Here is a 13,105-nt window from a genome sequence, read left to right as displayed (position 1 = left end):
GTTTGGTCTCACCTACATTTTTCTGGCTCTAAGTTACTCATTTGCATGTTAGAAAATAGATGTATATAGAATAGTTTCTTCCTTAATATTTATATATTGCAAAAACTATTTCACTGTAATTGCTTTTAATTCTAAAGCGTCTTGATTTTATTTTTAGTTTACAAATTTGCATTGGTAGGCAAAACCATGTAGAATATAGTTTCTTAACAGAGGGTTTTTATTTCCTCAAAGCTATTTTTGAAAACTACTGTCTTACTTTACAGTTTCATAGGAAGAGATGTTACATGCAGTGCTGACTCCTGTGCATGAATAAGTAGAATAATACTATAATAAAGATGAAAACAAGTAAAAGAATATTACCCAGATTGTATCGTGTTCTTGCGTGTTTGTTTTGTTGGGGGGTTGGTTGGGTTTTTTAATGGGTTCTCTTCCCCCCCCCCCCCCCGCAAATATTAAAAAAACACACTATACCAGAGGCAAGGAAAGGAGGAGATTTTTAATACAGAACACTGGATACATGCTTCCTTTGCATCTTTCTCTTTTTTGCTTGTCTTTGAAGGAAAGTAGTTCTGAGAACACAAACATAAATTTCTGGTAATCCATCAAGAAACTAAAAATACACCACACAGAGATGGCAGAGTTTGAAATAATGGTTGATTATCACTGCTATAGTGATAAACCTTGTTTTTTTGTCTTTCTAAGAGCTTCTGTCAAAGAGCTGTTTGAAACTTTACTGCAAGCAAGAGTATAGAATCACATAGTTTACTGTGATATTTGTAGCCTGAAATATAGAACATGTTCAGTTGGACTACTATGATTTGTTCTTTGTAACATTGTCTATGGCAGGAGTCTTTAGAAAGAAGTGCTAAATTCTGCTGTTGCTATTGGAATGCTATTAGGTATGAGTAGATTTGAGACCTTATCTAGAGTGTTCTGGTTTTTCTAGCTTAAGTACTCATCTGACTCATTTCAGCATAAATCTGAGGTGTGTCCCGATTTACAGGCTTCCCTTTATTCTCATCAGATTATATTAATAAGCTGATATCCTTAAATATTTACTCAAGTAAAGGGAAATGTCAGTAAGTCTAAGAAATGTCTACTACAACAATCCTGGTAGATTGTGAAGCTTCTTGAAGAAAAAAAAAATAGTCCTTTTTGGTAATTTCATGTAGATTTAGTTAAAAATGAAGTAGATGTCTGCGTATGCTTCACTGTGTGGGTAGTGCAGTAGAAAAAACATGCTGGAAAAAATAAGGATTCTGATGGTTATGCAGCATGAAACATGAAAATATGGATTAATAGATGATGTATCTTAATGTATAACATGAAGAACTAGTCTAGATAGTAGGATTTCTGATTGTTAAGCATGAGCTGTAGTTCTATTACAGCTTACCCAGAAGTTGAAAGCAGGGAGAACTTGAAAATTATTGAGGAGCATTTTAAGAGAATGCAACTCAACTTAAAACTTTTTTCCTATGGTGAGCTAAATTTTTTAAAAATTTCAAAAGTTGATACCTTTCCTTTCAAAACTGTGATAATTAAGGATAGTTTTTTGAGCACAGTCTATCACAAATCAGCAGCATTTCAGTTTGGTTTTACAGGTGTGACCTTCTGTAGCTTAGGAGCCTGGCTTTCCTTTACCTTTGCCTAATTTTGGATGTTGTGGCAACATCAGCTTCCTGCTGTTTTACTAATGTTTAGATTAGAGGCTTGGAACCGAATTTAAAGCTTCATGATCTCTGGCTAATGACTAGTGTTTAGTCAGTGTATGTTTGTCATTGTGTGCATGCCCGTGGTTTACAGGAAGGATATAGAGGGAGGTCTGACAGGGTTGGGGTCAGAATGAACTCTGAACCTCATTGAGTGGTAAGTACAAGCACGCAGGGATTTAACAGTCCAGCTTACCTACAGTAACAGCTTCTCTGCATTATTCAGCATGAGTGTCAAAGTGAGTGCTTCTGAAGGAAGGATTGGGGGTAAATGAGGAAGTGGGGAGGTTTAATAGCAAAGGACATTGAAGGAGAGGGAGTAAATATGGCCTTAAATGAATGTTGTGCATCTGCTTTTACTTCTACGATACTCAATCCAATTCAGCCTTCTCATGGGATTTATCAGTACCAGTTTTATGACTTGCATCTCCCTAAGACTGTGGTGAGAGATGTAATTGCAGTGCCTGTAGGCATACCAGAGTTGACTTTCATCTGGCTTGCTTGGGCTACCTGCCCAAGTAAATAAACACAAGATGGGCTTGGAAGGCTGAGGTTGCTGCATGTACAGGTACAATATGATAGATTTCATCTGTTGGGTACTACTCATACAATCATTGAGGCTAGTAATTTTTGAAATCTTCGACAGTACCTGAAGTTTCTTGGATTCATTGAGTCTGATTAAGGTGCTATTTATGTGACTAACTAGTGGATTTATTTTATATCTGATTTAGAAAGTAAATAGAAATTAGTTTGAACTTTAAGAACAAATGAGGGCCGCCTTCATTTGTAATAGCTTCATTTTGAATCCCATGTTACAGAATTTCTGTCACCTGCCATAGCTGCAGTACTGCTGCCTGCAACTAACTTCTCTCTAGCACTAACATTGCATTTCTGATGACTGAAATATTTAATCAGTGCTAAAGGAACATTAACAATATCTAAGACCAAAGATTTTGCAGATTCTTTCAGATTCTCTGAATTCCTGACTGTAGGTTCTAGTATAGTGCAGGTCTTGTTACAAAAACTTGCTGGCTAAACATTTGTTTCTTTTAAAATAATTTTGCTTTATTCCAGTTTTCTTTGTAATTTTGAACAACGGTTCTGAAATACTGAATATAATCCTTAGGTTAATTTAGATCAAACAAGGAGCTGGTTGTAAAAGAACTTGTAAAATAGTTGCTTAATGTATATTATCTGCTCAGATACTACACGATGACTGAAAAAAACAAAACCCACCATACTTTTTTTTCAAGTAGGAGTTACAACTTCGGTGTTAACCAATCATTACACAGAAGTCTGTAGAAGTTAGTTCTTCCAGGGCCAATTTTACATTTAGAGATAGGATAAATAATGAAGTGAGAACTAATGTAAATCATGAGCAAGCATGTTAGTAGCTTTGCAATATCTCTTTAACTAAAAAGTTGCCAACCTAATCACTGAATATATAACTTGTACTCACTTGGAATTACTTTCACCTATTGCACATTGGCATTGACCTCAGTTCTCTTAAAGCATAGATTTTACAGCTGTACTTCACCTGCTTTTTCCTGCAGTAATGGCAGATGGAATCGAAATAGCCTTGGTATTTGAACCATAGAAGCTAGATAAATTTATTTGGTCATACTTGCATGGGCTTTCACAGCTTTTTATGTTAACAGTCAGTTTGTGTATGAAAGGAAGCTCAGCTTGCACTATTTTAAAGGACTCTGCAAGTTGCGTGGCTGGGTAGTTTTATTGTTTTGAATGGCATTGCCAGAATTGCTTTAATATTAAGTGGTATCATTATTTGTTTGTGGATGTGTAGAATGGACCTTTCCATGAACTGACAGAACAACACACATGCCTGTTTCCTCTATCAGTAGGCTTAGCTGATGCATGTTCAGGATTAAATGTGGATAGAAACAGTCAGTGCTGACTGATTTGCCTGGTATTCAATAATGCAGAAAACCTCCAGTCCAATTTCAGTTCAGAAGCTGATGAGCAGCTTTAAAAATGTGATTACTTGCAGAAATACCTGATTTGTTGTTTAGATGGCCATTAGCTGTTGAGATTTGAAAGTTGTGATTGTACTTTACAGTATACCTTAATAGCTTCCAAGTCCTGTGCAGATACTGTCCATAAGTTTCCAGGTTGCTGAAGGAGAAGAAACAAAGACAAATATCTAGGTTCATAGCTGACATGAATGCTAGCTTCTTTAGGTCTAGTAAGTAAATTGAATTAATGCTTGCTTTTCAGAGAGCTTGCTGTGTCTTGTGGTAATGTGTTAATGTTGTTTGCAAAATCACATGTCATACCATGACCTTAACCATGCTAACATTGCTTGTTAGTTGTTCATCTCCAAGCTTGGGCATAAATGCTGTTTCATTAGAGCCTGATTCTGCACAGATTTTAAATAAAGATAACAATACTGTCATAGAGCATATAGCATTGCTTAAATTAAAGCTTGATTTACATGTTATGATTTGTGTTTTTCTTTTTTCCTGCACAGGTGATCGTGTGGTTGGAGAAAATGCTAGATAAAATAATCAGCATTTTCATAATATTTTTGCTAGTGATAGGAACCCTTCTGCTAGCCCTGCTCCTCACTGCAAAGGTACAGTGTGCTAAGGGATGTAATCATAGAAGTCATTTTAACTGCTGAATGAAAGTTACTGATATTTTTTTTAAAATGTATAGTTTAAATAATAATAAAAAAATTAGCAGCTAAATGCTCTGTAGTTGAACTTGTTACCATTCCAAGACTTAACTTATATGTAAACATTTTAAAATTTGTGTTTATTTGTATTTGTAAGTGTATTTACATATGTGACAAAACGAATATATAGACACTTGGAAATCCAAATTTATTCTCGTATAAAAATTATTAGCTTATATATTACAGAAGCTGATTTGTTTTGCATCCTGTTACACTTTAATTGTAGATGTCAAGAGCCACTTAGAATTTCTTCTTTTTAATTTACCTTGCATCGGAAACATATTTGTAAAATACTTAAGGTGTATTTGCCAGTTAGTTTGTGTAATTGCCTGTAATACCCTCTTGGTATCCTGTTCTGAGTTTAAATATGCTTAGATTCATGATAAAGTGCTCTGAAATTGCTTTTTGGCTTATGGTTGGGTGTTTTTTTGCTCACCAGAAGAGGTCACTCACGTACTTAATTTTTTTTTAGGAACCTATGTTCATACTCAGAGCAGTCAATAGAGTTTGAATGTTTGCCTTGAATACAGTTACAGAAAAAAAATCAGTGGATTCTGATGTCAATCTCCTTTTTCCAAAATGTAGTCTTATATAATGTTGAGTCCTTAAAACTGAAAGCTTTAAAAGTTTTGCAAACATTCCTGCCTAGACCTTCCTTATATTTGTGAAAGGAACATTAAGATATTTATAAAAGCTGTCTTTCTTCATTCTTGTGAGGCACTTCATAGAATGGTTGGTCATGTTGGAGCTGAACATTCATTCATTTTTACACTTCTTTGATCCATGGCTTAAAAAGGTGTATCTGAATTGTGCTTTGCATTTTTTAGTACTTCCCTCACAAGCAGCTGTATTGTTAGAGTCTTTTTCCACTGAGATGAGGTTTAAATTTCCATTTGCTATTACTAGTCATATAGTATGTAACCAAATTTGTCAGAACAGATTGATGATTATTGACAGCTTTTTTGGGTTAATGACACTTCATTCTTCATAGTGATTTGTCTGCATGGGGAGAATTATTCTTTCAATGTACGTATACAAACTGGTCACCCCCTCTTCCCCTTCCCCCTCCAGGGAAAAAAAAAAAGGGGGGGGAGGGGGAAAGCTTGTCTTAATGTAGGAAGAGTTCTAGTTTGCATTGCATAACATTTCTCCTGTCTCTCTTTAATTTAGGTACATCAAGAGAGCGTTCACTTGATTCAAGTCACAAGCAGCCTGATCAATGAGACAGTAGCCAGTCACCCAGAATGGGCAAAGTAAGAATGCTGAAGTTAAGCGAATAGTATAGGGTGGATGAACAAGTTTCCAGGTGCTCTTACACAAAGTTTTAAATTTAAAAAATCACCTAGGTGAGCAGGAATGGGAGTGATGGTTGCAGGCAGATGAAAAAGCTAAACTGTGAGACAGCAGTAGTGTTTGTGTGTTACTCTGGAAAACTGTCAATGTGGTATCTCATTTGAGGACCAGTTGGACTTTAGTGGAGAAAAATGGCTGTATAGACTTTTCTAGTTATACTTTTGGAGAAAAACTGGCATAAAGCAGAGAAAAAATGAGCTCAGTATTCTTTTGCCCTTTACTTCCAAAAGAAAAGTAATGGCAAAGAATGTTTTTTGTAGAAGGTTGTGAGATGAGAGCTGAAGTATTTTTTTAATGTGGAGAGATGGTTGCAGAATGCCTTTGAGGAAATACTTGTTCAAGAAAATGTTTTTGGAGTGAACTGAAAAAGAGTTTGTGGATGGAAAGAATGGTGGAGGGGAGGGGATGAGGTGGTTATGAATCAGTTGGGAAGGATTGTTCCTATTAAGAGAGGATGTGTATAGTGTATGCAGTGAGAAGTTAGTAAGATATGGTCTGTGTAATGATTAAAGGAAACATCAAGGGAAATAGTAAGGGAGAAAGATTTTTAGAGAAATGCACACAGAGAAAAACAGGGACACCCTGGTGAGCAAAGAAGTGGCTGAATGAACAAGAGGGGGAATAGGTAAGATTGAGGAGAGTGATTTTGGGCAGACAATGTTCCAATTGGCTTTTGTTCTGCTTCAGCTAACCAGGTATTGAGTAAAGGTGAGCCCAGACACTTACCAGGTAAAAAGAATTGTCTAATGGACAAGAATGATAGACTTTTTTCAAGAGCACTTTCTGAACAAAAGCCATGATGGCTTAACAGGATTGAAAGGAAGCGCATGCTATTATAAGAGCAAGAGAAAATTTCAAAAGCAGAACTAAAAAGATGTAGTTAATAAATGCTATGGTAATACACTCTATAGAAATACTTAAGTAATCAAAATCAGTAGAAAGCACTTCAAAATATGCTTGTTTATTTCCTCATGGCATGTGTTGTGTTGAGTAGTGTTTGTTTTGCAATGGCATCTTAGATTTGTGCTTTGCTTATGAGGAAGTCTGTCCCTTCATGTGTGGAAGGAAATAATACCACTGTAGTAAGTTTCTATGTATTTAACCTTAACTGTTTGTTGTTGTTTCAGAAAGTTAGCTTGTAATGTGTTTCAGGTATAATGAAATGTGTAAAATATGTAGCAGTTAATTTTGTTTTCCTTCTTTAAAAAAAATAGCTGGCTCCCAGAAGCCCAGGTTATTCAGAAGGCTCTCAATTCAGCAGCTAATAATGTGTATCAATATGGCCGAGAATGGATTACACATAAGGTAAGAGTGAGCTCCCTCACTTTTTTTAATGTTTTAATTTATTGTTTCATAACATGAAAAAGAAATAAAAATATTTTTGTCAGTGATTCTCTTCTGTGTGGTTAACCGTTTTTTGGACAGATCTGTTCTTTCCACTCTGTAGTTTGTGAGTTGAAGAAAGAGTGGGAGTGATTTCAGTAGTCCTTTCTGATCAGAGGACTATTTATTTTTAAGAGCTGAAAAATCTGTCATCATTTTAGTAAGACTGCCAATAAAAATGCATAGAATAAAGATGACTTCTTTAGTTGTCCATTTGTAGTCAATGTAGAGTTTTCCTTTTTCCACCCACCAGTGTTCTAATTTCTTTGTGGGCTGTGTATGGTAGATTGGATTTTTTAAAGATTATAATTTATTTATTTAAGTTAACCTTCTTCAGGAGAATTTGCTAAGATTCTTACATGTTTTGATATCTAGCACAAATCTTAAATTATTTTAAACATTTACTCTAAAGATGATCAAGAATTTTCGATTAAGCATTTTAGAGAAGGCATTGTTTTTCCAGTGCAGAAAGAAGTCCTCAGCTTAGTGTAGCAGAATGTTTTTTACAGACAAAATCTTCATCTTGTGAACCATGTTTTCTGAAGTGTATGTTCCATACTAATACTCTGCTTTTCTAGTCATCTGGCTTTACTGACAATATTATATGATTCATCTAGCTTGGAGTTCATCAGTAGATGCCAGCTTCATTCTGTCATGTATAACAACAGATTTCTATGTGTTTTAGCTTCATAAGATTTTAGGAGAAAAAGTGAATAACACCGCTGTCATTGAAAAACAAGTGCTAGAGCTCTGGGACAGGCTTTATCACTCTTGGTTTGTGAAGGTGGGTAACTTACTTAAATGGCATTTTTATAAGCTATCACTTAGTGTTATTATGCTAAGTATGCATTTCTGAGAAAGAAACTAGCAAGAAGTTGCAAGGGTGAGTAAAGGTCACATTAATGAAATGTTGGATGAAGATTCAAATGTATATGCTCGATCCTACTACAGTCACAGTTTGAATACAGTCAGGCCTAGGACCTTCACTTAAGTAGTTACATGTGTTTTATGTATGCCATTTAATTTATGCTTTGCTCATGTCTTATATTTAGTATTTCACAGCTAAGAGCTTTCTGTTGCATTTTTCTTGAGGTTTTAGGAAAAGGAAATGGGTATTTTGCATGATCTGTGTTACTTTTGTTATTTAACTTGAAATTTTGAGGAAGAAATTGTCCTTCTACTAAGTTTCTTACAATGCATTTTTGCCAGCTGTACTAGCCTTCCTATGATGGGTTCTGCACACTGAATCTTGAAAAGGTCATAGGAGTTAAATAATTTTCATGTTGGCAATGCTGTTTGCCTTTTTAAAGGAAAAAGCAAGTCATTTATCAGCCATGGTGCAACGGAAATATCAAAATCCAGAAGTCATACCCCTGAAATACTTCTTTATATTTAAAGAATTGCAATTATAGTTTATCAATGCTTTCTTTATACAGTAGTTTTTTAAGTACCTCTAAAGATCCAAGAGGATCTTTGTATCAAAATAAGTAAGAGAGTTTCAGTATAGTATTCAAAATAGCAGGGGAAAGAACCAGTTTCTTTTTCTGACAAGATAATGATGTAGAAGAGCATGTGGAGAGGTAGGATGATGCTGTTGAGGAATATGGGGAGAAATTAAAGCTATATCTACAATATATTTTGCTGGCCATAAGCACTTGGGAATACTCAGTGTTAAATGCTTGACCAAGAAAAGTGCCTCCTTTTGAAAAACTTGTCACTTTTACTAACATAACACGTGTCGGGTGGTTCGTTGCACTGTGTCTTGCAGTTGGCCTGTGTGTCACTACATGTCCTGTAGGAGTACTTTTCTGCTGCAGTATGCAGCACAGGTTCTGTCTGTATTCTTTGCATTATGTGATTTGTTTTCTGCAGCTGTTATTTGAGGGAATACTATGAGGCTTCTTTCTTGTACATACTCTTCTGGTAGGGTAAGAAACAGCTTTCCTAGAAATCAAAATGGCAGAAGGAGTTGCAGGAATTCTCCTCCAGAGTTTTAATTCTGATCTTGCCCCTTGTATCACACTTCATATCCACATAAATATCTCATCTGAGTGCTTTCCATCTGGCTATTTTCTTCTGTAGTATTGCAATATCCTTGCATTGTCCTTCAGTATATCTGAAAACAGGTAAACTAGGTGATAGTGCAGTGTGGAGGACATCTGGACCATATCTAAAACTCTCCATACAAATTTGAAGCTCCCCACTGTTTCAGTTGTATCAGTGCAATAATTACATTTAATTCTGAGGCCTGCATAGTGTTCCTGTAGTCTGTAGGAAGAACCCAGGCTCAGGTGATACTTGTCCATAGAAGCTGTAGAATTGAGGAAGAATTGCCAATAAAATGTAGATTTCACCATTAGTTGCTACTTTCTGAGAAGATCAGTAGATGGCAAATAGTGTATATTTTAAAAGGTTCTAGATAGATCAGTTCTGTGTTAGGTCAGTTACCACTGCATCTATGTAGCCAGTGAAGTAAAATAATAACAGAATAATAAACTAACTGGAAGGCAGTGGCATAACTCATGGTGTTTTTTTCAAGGACAAGAATGTCCTCTTCCTAGTCCATTCAGGTTTGGGGTTTTGGTTTGTTTTTAAGATCTAGTAAATTTTTTTTAATGGAACCAGCTGACAATTTCTTTGAATCTTACGTATCTACACTAGAGACTTTTAGGTGCTACAACACGGTATAGCTGCTGAGTAACAGTGAACTTGAAATGTGCATTAGTAACCATGTTACAAAATTTGCAAGTGATAACCAATTCTGCTAGATAATGGTGAGAGCTGTCTTTGAAAATAGAACTAGATGAACAGAAAATAAGTTATTGATACAGTTAAAAATACAGAAGGCCTATTGGAGGGAGATTTTTGACTACTTACATGTATCTGCTCTAAATAAACTGCCAGCTCAGAAGAAAGATCTCTGTGTTCCTGTGGATTGTTAAAGAATGTTTTTAATTGTGCATCATCAAATGTAACAGTGCATCCAGGGAGAATTGGTAATAAGTAGAAAATGTAATGCTCTTAAGTAAATAAATTGGTGCTGGGAATTTGCTTGGAATACTACTTGCCATGTATGCCAAAAGATGTACTGTCATTTTGAATGCAGGCTGGTAAGGTTAAAGGTTTTTTAAAATTTAAACAGAAGCACTGGGATGCTTATATAAACATCAGAGTTGAGAGCTTGAGAAGTCTCTTGCTATTAAAGGTTAGTTGTAGTCAATGAGTTTGCTTAGACTTGCTTAAATTAGAGTTTTGGCATCCTTCTCTGAAACTCTTATCACAGTCCTAGACTAAGTCAAATTGTGTCATGCTATATGGTGATCAGGTGTGATTCAGTTGGGCAACAGGTAGCTATCTAGGGTGAAGCCACTGAAGGACGAGCCTGTTCTGCTCATGACCATTTCCTGTTGTCTTGCTGCGTTGCAGTTACAAAACTGTAGTCAGAATAAATCCTCCTGGCTTCCAGTTGAGCTTTTAGATTTTGCATGACTGAACATTGCAAGTGGAGGAGTAGACACTCATTGTGAGAAAACTACTTGTTTTGGCTTCTGCTTCTATTTTTCTCTGTGGGTTGTACTGGGAAAAGTTGTGTGTTGCAAACAGTATTGTGTTTGCACTAACTGAAATCATTACCTCTTTCTTGTGTGCCTTCATAAAGAGCAAGGTAGCAGTAAAGCTAATGTTTAACTGAGGTGAATCAGTACAATATACAGAGCTGTAATTATGTGGGATGATTAACTGCGGTGTTCTGTTAGACATTAAGTTTTCCAGTGTACAGAGTACTTCCAGGTATTGAGGATGCAAGTTAAAGCAGCTTTAAGTTTTGAGATGCATGTTGGATCTGTTCCTCATTAAGAAAACACTAGTCTGTGGCTTTCTCATATCTGTAAGTTATTCAAATGTCTGTTTTCTTTTTGTCTCTCTTTTCAAGAACGTAACACATTCTGGAAGACACAAAGGACACAAATGGCACATAAACCGTCAAAACAGCTGGCTTGGTGATATTCTGGACTGGCAAGATGTTGCATCATTTGTTCATGATAACATAGAAACATTTCTTTCGGTGTGTATTTTTGCCCTTATTATCAAGTTGATCTAATTTTTAACTTACAAAAATTCCTTTTTGGACTAGCACTAAGGTTACAGATTCAGGTACATTGACCATTATGGAAACACTCTGTTAGTGTTACTTAAAATTACATAAGCAATTTTTGTAAGCCTATTAGGGTATAACCATACATCAAGCAGAACTGGTTGTGATGAAGAATCACAGAATGGTAGGGGTTGGAAGGGACCTCTGGAGATCATTTGATCCAACCCCATTGCTAGAGCAGGATCTCATAGAGTGAATTACACAGGAACATGTCCAGACAGGTTTTGACTGTCTCCAGGGATGGAGACTCCACAACTTCCGTGGGCAGCTTGGTTCAGTACTCTCTTGCCCTCAGAGTAATGTAGTATTTTCTTATATTTAGGTTAAACCTCCAGTTTGTGCCCATTGCCCCTTGTTCTGTCACCAGACAACACGGAGAGGAGTCTGACCCCATCCTCCTCACACCTGCCCTTTAGATGTTTATAAGCACTGATGAGATTCCCCCTCAGCCTCCTTTTCTTTAAGCTAAACAGACCCAGCTCTCTCAACCCTCTTCATTAATACTAGCTTCCCAGGCTTTTCCTGAGAGAGATTGTTAACTGTGTCACCTGCAAGCTGGTTTTAAATGCTTTATATTAGGTAGCCTTTTCTTTTTAAAATAGACCAATTTGTCTAGGTTACAATTGAGGAAACTATTGACCAAGAGGTTGTGAAAGTAAAACATACGTTTTTTTGTACAATTTTTTGGGTTTTTTTCTTCAAATTATTATTCATTGGGTTGAAAGCAGCTTATTTTTTCTCTCCTTTTATGAAAGTTCTATGGAGAATGAAATTAGTATTTTACACTGTGTGAATTCCTGAATTAATGTTCTGGACCTTTCACCTCATGAATAGAAAAAGAAGCAGCATTCAAAGCAATCCAAACTGAAGCATCTCTGTTTCTCTAAAAAACTGCAAGTTTGAAATGCTTAATATATAGAGTCAATCCCTGACATAATTCATCTTTGGCTTGAGCTGTTGTCATGGGCTTGAAGTATCTTCAGGTTACTATTTATCCATTTTTGAAGAATTATCATTTATACCTCCTAACTTGAAACATAACATTTCTGTGGATGCAATTAAAGCTAGTATTTGCCTCAAGGCAATTCTTGTTTTAGACTGATGGGCCTGTGTGCTGCTTCTGTCCTCCTTCAACTACTGCTTAAATAGTTATGGATTCCATCACAGGAGACTATGTGAATCAAGAAAAACTTGAGATAAACTTTCTATTTTAGTGCACCAATAAAGAGTGACATTTTTTTAATATTTTCTCAAAGTTGAGTTACAAAAATGGACAACTCATTTAAAATCAGTATGGAGTTTCCTTCTAGGCAAGAGGGAGAAAAGGAGGAGAAACTACACAATAGGTGCTAGCCATGTAATGTACAGGATTGCTGCAGAGTGCTCAGAAACCACAATGATAAATGTGCTTCAGTAATCTAAATAGGCTAGAATAATGCAGCAAATAGTGTAAAGAAAATAAATATTTAAGACTGAACTACATTAATATTAACATTTCCATCTAGTTAGCATGCTTTGCTTGTAAAATCTGGTTTAGAAGTTTAGGAAAAAAAGTGCCAGCAGTTGACTGGCTTTCGTGTTCATTTCCATTAACTTACTACTCAGCAGCAGTGGGGAAACACCTGTCCTTTTTCTCCGTACACTCATGTCTGTCATGATAGACTGTAAACTACTCAGCACAGTATAGAGCTCTAAATCCTGATTTCACATTCTTTATAGGCAGCATTTTCTTGGCTGGCTTGCTCGTCCACAATGCATTGCATAAATATTACTCTGGTGTTTCAAATTAAAAATAATGAAAATTGTATTTCT

The 13,105-nt window shown here is 35.9% G+C and overlaps 1 protein-coding gene across 2 annotated transcripts in view; it reads left to right on the top strand.

Moving 5' to 3' along the window:
• The window catches only part of TMEM245 (transmembrane protein 245), an 84,320-nt gene that overhangs the window by 32,564 nt on the left and 38,651 nt on the right, over positions 1-13,105 (top strand). For both annotated transcript variants that reach the window (XM_051610524.1, XM_051610523.1), the window contains 5 exons: positions 4,198-4,302; positions 5,575-5,657; positions 6,972-7,062; positions 7,826-7,924; positions 11,072-11,203. In XM_051610524.1, the coding sequence (XP_051466484.1) occupies positions 4,198-4,302; positions 5,575-5,657; positions 6,972-7,062; positions 7,826-7,924; positions 11,072-11,203 (510 nt within the window). The remainder of the gene's footprint in view (positions 1-4,197; positions 4,303-5,574; positions 5,658-6,971; positions 7,063-7,825; positions 7,925-11,071; positions 11,204-13,105) is intronic.

The sequence above is a fragment of the Apus apus genome, chromosome 2 (assembly GCF_020740795.1).
Source record: "Apus apus isolate bApuApu2 chromosome 2, bApuApu2.pri.cur, whole genome shotgun sequence".
NCBI classification, from domain to species: domain Eukaryota; kingdom Metazoa; phylum Chordata; class Aves; order Apodiformes; family Apodidae; genus Apus; species Apus apus.
The sequence above is the reverse complement of the archived record's forward strand: the minus strand, read 5'-3'. Positions and strand labels throughout refer to the sequence as shown.